Raw genomic sequence first — 7,420 nt, forward strand, 5'->3', positions numbered from 1 at the left:
TTTTTTTTTTTTTTTTTTTTTTTTTTTGTGTGCGACAGAGAACATAAAGAGGAAGAGTAAAACAAATGGACGACAGATTTAGCTTTGAGGTGGCATTCATGCAATGTTTGCAAACACGTGGAGAATGGTCTTGGTTTCATATTGTCTTGAATCGAGATTTCGGTTTAGATTCGGTTTAATTGTAAATGTAGTTGGTTGGGTTTGGTTAGATTTATTTGCCAAAAACACCAATGTAAAAAAGCCAATGGCAATAGAAGACAAAGACACACTAAACCAAACCTTCAAGTTACAAGAAGAGACAACAGAAGTGAAGCTACAATAGCAGATAGTGTACCTTTATGACAATTTATTTGTTAGAAATCAGTAGTAGCCAACGCCTCTGAGCTCAGCAGAACTTGGTTGCTGCATATCACCAGCTTTTCCTAAAAACACAACTCGGCCTGCAGAGAGAAAAACAGAGCTCAAGATTTGATTTTTTTTTTTTTTTTTCCAATCAAATATATAAGAAATGCTAAATCTGAATGAACAAATTGAGTAGAGCCATGTATACCGTTTCTACGAATAGCAACTTCTCTTATACGTCGAACCAAACCAGTGACAGGATCAGTGAATATCTTCGTCTCTAGATTACCCTCCAAATAGACAACTGTACTGTTGTTTAAAAACACCAAACATGCTATTCAATAACACATACACTAAAGCAAGCTCTAGCAAGTAAGATTCACTTAAAGTTTCATCCTTTCTCAACAAGGATCAAGAATACATATATATTTGATTCAGTCTGTTGTATATTTGCGTCCCTATTCTACCATCAGATAACCTCAAAAGCTAAAAAATCTGATTTCAGAAAAGAACTACTAACCCTGGTTCAACAGTCTTCAACACAAGATCAGCTAATCGTTCAGGGTAAACAGACACACGGTGCCACTGCACTGCAGACCTGCTTGCATACTCCCTCGGATCTTCGTTAATCAACGGTCTCCTATTGTTCCTGATCCCACCAGTTCCAACAGAGAAGAGAGTAACTGTTCTTCCACTCTTCAGCCTCTTCTGCAAAGGAAGCTGACCCACTTGCCCCACCAATATTGCCTAAATACATAAATCAGTAAAAAAAAACTTCACTAATAAACCTAACCAGATACGAGAATCAAATGATATTCACAAAATTGAAAATGATCAATTCAAGATAAAAGAGCAAAAACGGGAATCAAAACCATATGTACCAATTGGGATTAGAAACTAAGTTTGATTTACCTTGAAAACGCCAGAGTCAAGGCCATTTTCGAGTGGACGCTCTTCCATAACGCGTTCTTCTCCGGAGAAGCGAGAAACTGGGTCTGAAGCCTTGGGTTCAATGTGAGATTCAGTGTCTGAGTTAGCTGATAACTCGTCGAAATCGGAGTCTTCTCGGGAAGAGATGTTGTTGGTGCAGAAGGACATGGAAGCTTGAGAAAATCTAGGGTTCGAGAGAAGAGATCTGTAGAGTCTTCTCGAAAGGGTAGTCATTGAATTCGCCATTTTTCGATCTTTCACTGAGATTTTCGAAATCGAATTCCAACGATGAATGTTGGATTCTGGGTTTAACGTCTTAAACCCTAAAGAGCGGAGAAAGTGATTGTAACATTTGGGACAAAGTGCCTCAACTATTGTCAATCTAATAATTTTCACCAATAGTTTCTTAAATGACATTTTCAACCTTGAATTGAAAAGTCAATATAATAAACCAGAGATCTGTAAAAATTCTGGTAATAAAATTCGAATAACAAAATATAAACTTTTGAAAAGAAAAACTGGAGAAACAAAATGGAGAATTTCTTTTAAATATGTGAAAGATAATAATACTATAATTCATTTTTGCATAAAAGAAAAATTATGGGTGGTGAAGGGTTAGAAAAATATAGATTTGGTAAAAGATTTAGCAGTTTATTTTACCTTTTAAAACCTTTAAGATAATATTTTTTTGTCGTTCATAATTATTTTTCTTTTGTATCATTTGTGAATTGAATGGAATTTCGGATTTTTTTTTGAATATAATTTTTTATCTTTTCATGTGTATGATTGATCTAAAAACATTTTAGATTCTTGAATGGTGGTTTAGATCCTCCAAGCATTTTTTATTTTTGAGTTTTTCATTTGAAAGATTAACTTGTCAATCTTTTTGGATTCTATGAGATAATACTCTACAAATTCATGTTTCATATCTTCTATTTAATCTATTTTTTGGAAATTAGAATTTTGGTTCTCTTTACCGAAAACTCTGGAAACCTACCTCTTTTCTTAGAGGATGAGCCTACATAGATGAGAATTACTCAATTAACTTGTGAATTTATTTGAGTTTGATTTTTCATATTTTCATGTATACATATTGTTGAGTGACAAAAAAATTAGATCTTTTAAGTATTATTTTTACAAGCATTTTATATCCTTGATGATGGTTCATTTTTAGATCCTTCAAACATTCTTCCACATATAATCTCAGGGCCTCAATCGTATGAATTTAGTCGTAATTAGTCGTTTATAATCATTCTTCTTCTATCTTTTCTAAAATTTAACTATCCATTTTTGGCTCTTGTCTCCTTTGCAAAATTTAACTGAACTTGTGGATTTTATTTCAATTGAATTTTTCATATTGTCATGTGCATGGTTGTGAAGTTGACATGATTACTCGTTTATAATCCTGTGATTAATCAGATTTTGCAAGTGTTATTGTTTGTCATCCATATTAATTAAGCTTGTTTCTTATCAATATAAAAAAAAAGTTGTCGTTGTTGATTACAAGAATTTTCTCAATTTGTTGAATCCACCTAGTCCTTTGTTATGACATCCTTTACTCTTGCTATCAGCCTTGTTACTCTTCTCTTCCACTTCAAAGAATTTTTGGATTATTTAGTTGGTCTATTTGGTCTAGAAGTAGATAAGGAAAGTATGTACCAAATACATGAATGAATTAACCTGAAAAAAATGAAGAGGAATTTGAAGAAAGAAACTGAAGCTATTAGTGTGTTTGTAGCTGACTTTCACGAAAGTTGTGAGATGGGTTAAATTATGCTAGAAGTATCATATCTGCTCCTCTTTAGAGTCCTCTTGACGAAGAATTAATTAAGAGTCTAATTGTAGTTGTGATTTTGTTGAATATATAAACCTTACGAGAGTGTTTCGAATGAATTTGCTGTCTGACCAGATTTGTCCTAATAAAAAGAGTTTGTTTGTTTTTGTTGCTTTCATATTTAGTTCCTGTTTTAAAAATATTTGTTTGCAAAATTTGAACACCCATTAGCTAATTTTCATATGTGTAAAGTGTAAACTTTATAATGCTTTATCCATATAAAAAAATTAGCCTATTATAAACCTAACCGGAACGAGAATCCGATGATATTCGCAAAATGACCAACTGATCATACTATAGGGCAAAGCTACAATAATCGATTCAGGATAAACAACAAAAATGGATAACACTTCCAATCGATATGACAAAATGTTGTAGTCATTGAATTCGCTATTTCCGATCTTCACTTAGACGAATGTTGGATTATGGGTTTAACGTCCCTAAAGAGGTAAAGAGATTTGAACGTTTTGGGACAAAGTGACTCAATTATTCCAAAAATCAGTAATATGTTTACCAAAACTTTCGGAATTGACAATTTCAACTTAAAATTGCAAGTCCGGGTAGAAATGGTCAATGAGAAGGAAAAAATTGCTTTTGTCGTCACCAAAAATACAACTCACACTCCTACGTATCTGTTGATTTTAGAGCAAGCTACGCGTAAATGGTTCATATATATTTTCCCAAATTTTCTTTTGGAAAACATCGTCCAGACGTCCCCATAAATTTTGTAATTCAAAAGTAAGAACTACTAAGTATCCCACAAAATCTCTGATATTCCTCAACAACTTCAAGTCATGTTGTTTTCGACAAAATTGAATTTTTGAATCAAGAAAATAAAATAACTAGTCAAAGAGATATCCATTAATTATCCCTCAAGAAGTGGACGAGTCTAACGGCCTCCAAAGTCTCACTCTTTATAAACTCAAAACCTCAAGCACCCACAAGCCATAAGAACAAAGACAACAAAAAAAAAAAACAATCTCCTTAACTTTGGTTGGAGCTCCTTTGATATCAATCCAAACACAACAAATGGGCTCATCGAACAAGATCACTCTTGTTGCGATCATTGTATGGTTGTACATGTTTTCATGTGTTTCAAGCACTGAATTTGAAGTTGGAGGAGAAGATGGTTGGATCGTACCAACATCTAAGACTCGTGGAGATGCGTTTAACCAATGGGCTTCAGATAACCGTTTTCAAGTTGGCGACACTCTCCGTAAGTATAATGTTGAACATTGTATGCAGTACATGTCTTCATCTTTAAAGATATATTTAACTCTTCTGTGGTGTTTTTTCTGGATTTTGGTGAAGGTTTCAAGTACTCGAAAGACTCAGTGTTAATGGTGTCAGAAGAGGAGTACAAGAAATGCAAAGCCACCAAACCGCAACTCTACTCAAACAACGAAGACACGGTTTTCAAACTAGATCGACCCGGTTTGTTTTACTTCATCAGCGGTGTTTCGGGCCACTGCGAAAAGGGTCAGAAGATGATCGTAAAAGTTATGGAGACAGAGTCCTCCACAGAGTCTCCTCCACCTTCTTCTTCATCTTCTTCATCATCTCTTCCGGTGTCAACTCCAAAGGCCAAGAAGAGCAATGCCTTCAAAACCGCAGTCCAGTTCAGTAGCTCCGGTTTTGTTGTCTTTGCGGTTCTGGTTGTCTCGGTTTTTGGTTTGACTTAGTTGCATCCGTTTTAGCTGAAGATTTTAGGTCGGTTTAGCGTTTTTGATCTCTTTAGATTATTATTCATCCAATCATATTAGGCTGTTCTGTTTCGTTCTTAAGCAGTATTCTGAATAAAAATTTCATTAACATAAACCCCATGTTTCGATTACTGAGTTTAGTTTCCGAATTTAGCTTCAATGATATGCAGTATTCATGGTTTCTAATGATGATTCCATTTTCATGTCATTTTCTTAACTCTTTACTATATGCAGACGATATCAACAATTTTAAAATGTTGTATAACCCATTGAACTGAAATAGTAAGCCAAGTAAATAACATTTCATATAAATTAGATGCACTGCTTACTCTTCAAACAAAACTTGGTGGTAATTAATCAAAAACAAGTGTCTAAGGAGCAAAGAGAAATGTCGTAAGCCGAGACACATTACGCCTATTTAGGTGTGGACTTACCATAGGGACTGTAATGACTGAAGCCATTGCGACCTTGCTGATTCCTTGCTTTCCTGACCTTCCCAGCTCCACTTTCTATGTTCAGATTCACTTTAGGTGGCGAAGAGAAGCAGAACGATGCTGCAACCGCCTGTGACATTGAAATCAAAACCAGAGATATCAGCTATATATCCATCCCATGAACATAATCTTTTGGAAGAGCATTCGATTTTTTTGTTTCTTTTACCTGGAGATCGAGTCGATGAACATTGAAGATGTCTTTCGAAGAGTGTGAATTGTATGCTGAGATATAAGCTCGGTATGCATCCTTGGCTAACATGTTCAGGCTATAGTTATCTTCAACACATTTCTCCTGTGGGAACAGAACAAGAAACACAGTTATTACACAGCGAATCCAATCGCAAATGGAAACTTATTTAACCCACAACATTACTGAATCAGAACTCTTACCAGCGCAGATCGAACATTCAAAAGCTTCCTCTCATTGAAATCAAGCTCTTTAACAGGTACTTTTTCAGCCTGAAGGTTAAATTACAAATTAAAACACACAAGTTGGTTGGTTAACCCACCAAAAAAAATTCAAAAACCATTCTTACCTTAAGGTACCGAATAAACTGAAGCTCTTCAGGAATCAAGACAAGCAATGCCTTTCCCTTTGCTCCTTCTCCACGGGCTGTTCGACCAACCCTATGGATATATTCCTGAAAACAACACCACCAAAGAACTATTTAAGATACACACACAAATAGCCAAAAAGATATAGAAAACCATCAGGAGGAAGTGTTCGTCCTACCGTTGGCTTGTCCGGAGGATCATATTGTACAATCCAGTCCTACAGATAATAAAATCCAACACAATATGACATCAATAAAAGCACTGAGTAAGTAAAAGNAGGTGGCGAAGAGAAGCAGAACGATGCTGCAACCGCCTGTGACATTGAAATCAAAACCAGAGATATCAGCTATATATCCATCCCATGAACATAATCTTTTGGAAGAGCATTCGATTTTTTTGTTTCTTTTACCTGGAGATCGAGTCGATGAACATTGAAGATGTCTTTCGAAGAGTGTGAATTGTATGCTGAGATATAAGCTCGGTATGCATCCTTGGCTAACATGTTCAGGCTATAGTTATCTTCAACACATTTCTCCTGTGGGAACAGAACAAGAAACACAGTTATTACACAGCGAATCCAATCGCAAATGGAAACTTATTTAACCCACAACATTACTGAATCAGAACTCTTACCAGCGCAGATCGAACATTCAAAAGCTTCCTCTCATTGAAATCAAGCTCTTTAACAGGTACTTTTTCAGCCTGAAGGTTAAATTACAAATTAAAACACACAAGTTGGTTGGTTAACCCACCAAAAAAAATTCAAAAACCATTCTTACCTTAAGGTACCGAATAAACTGAAGCTCTTCAGGAATCAAGACAAGCAATGCCTTTCCCTTTGCTCCTTCTCCACGGGCTGTTCGACCAACCCTATGGATATATTCCTGAAAACAACACCACCAAAGAACTATTTAAGATACACACACAAATAGCCAAAAAGATATAGAAAACCATCAGGAGGAAGTGTTCGTCCTACCGTTGGCTTGTCCGGAGGATCATATTGTACAATCCAGTCCTACAGATAATAAAATCCAACACAATATGACATCAATAAAAGCACTGAGTAAGTAAAAGGCGTACATAAAAAAATGCAAGAACATGGATGAGGAGACGTACCACAGAAGAAAAATCCAGACCACGAGCAGCAACATCAGTACATAACAAGATACCTTTTTTTGCATCCATGAAGTCAAAAAAGGTTTTAGTTCTTCTGTTCTGATCCAGTCCTCCATGGATATCACAAAAATCCATTTTCATTATTTTCATGATCTCTGCATGGAATTGTACCGACTTACAAGTCGAGAAAAAGACCATAATTTTCTTCTTGAGGCTCTTTTTCAAAAAGGTAATTAGAAGGAGAAGTCTTTTTTCGCTCGGAATAACACAATAGCCTTGCTCCAATCCTTCATTCGTCACCTAACAGTTTTAGAAACTTTATAAGAAAAATCTCCATGCTCCTTAAATAATCATTCCAGAGTATTTTATTTTATTCATACCTTGCGTCTACCATCATCGACATCAACAGGAACAGGAGATGTCAATGACACCCGAGCAAGATCTTT

The 7,420-nt window shown here is 35.5% G+C and overlaps 3 protein-coding genes across 3 annotated transcripts in view; 1 reads left to right on the forward strand and 2 right to left on the reverse strand.

Moving 5' to 3' along the window:
• LOC104765718 (single-stranded DNA-binding protein, mitochondrial-like) lies at positions 235-1,619 on the reverse strand. Its single transcript, XM_010489480.2, has 4 exons — positions 1,255-1,619; positions 863-1,089; positions 551-651; positions 235-440 (listed from the first exon to the last, which is right to left on the reverse strand). Exons 1-4 carry the CDS (start codon positions 1,516-1,518, stop codon positions 361-363), a joined length of 672 nt encoding a protein of 223 aa, XP_010487782.1. The 5' UTR covers positions 1,519-1,619; the 3' UTR covers positions 235-360.
• LOC104765719 (early nodulin-like protein 1) lies at positions 4,068-4,927 on the forward strand. The gene is made up of 2 exons (XM_010489481.1): positions 4,068-4,322; positions 4,418-4,927. The coding sequence occupies exons 1-2, from the start codon at positions 4,136-4,138 to the stop codon at positions 4,786-4,788; spliced, it is 558 nt and encodes a 185-aa protein (XP_010487783.1). The 5' UTR covers positions 4,068-4,135; the 3' UTR covers positions 4,789-4,927.
• The window catches only part of LOC104765720 (DEAD-box ATP-dependent RNA helicase 51-like), a 5,778-nt gene continuing 3,447 nt past the window's right edge, over positions 5,090-7,420 (reverse strand). Inside the window, exons 8-13 of the mRNA XM_010489482.2 lie at positions 6,975-7,274; positions 6,835-6,873; positions 6,638-6,742; positions 6,492-6,560; positions 6,268-6,393; positions 5,090-5,373 (exon numbers count right to left, since the gene is read on the reverse strand). Coding sequence (XP_010487784.1) covers positions 5,224-5,373; positions 6,268-6,393; positions 6,492-6,560; positions 6,638-6,742; positions 6,835-6,873; positions 6,975-7,274 — 789 coding nt within the window. The 3' untranslated portion in view covers positions 5,090-5,223. The remainder of the gene's footprint in view (positions 5,374-6,267; positions 6,394-6,491; positions 6,561-6,637; positions 6,743-6,834; positions 6,874-6,974; positions 7,275-7,420) is intronic.

This window comes from Camelina sativa, chromosome 19, assembly GCF_000633955.1.
Source record: "Camelina sativa cultivar DH55 chromosome 19, Cs, whole genome shotgun sequence".
In the NCBI taxonomy this organism is placed as follows: domain Eukaryota; kingdom Viridiplantae; phylum Streptophyta; class Magnoliopsida; order Brassicales; family Brassicaceae; genus Camelina; species Camelina sativa.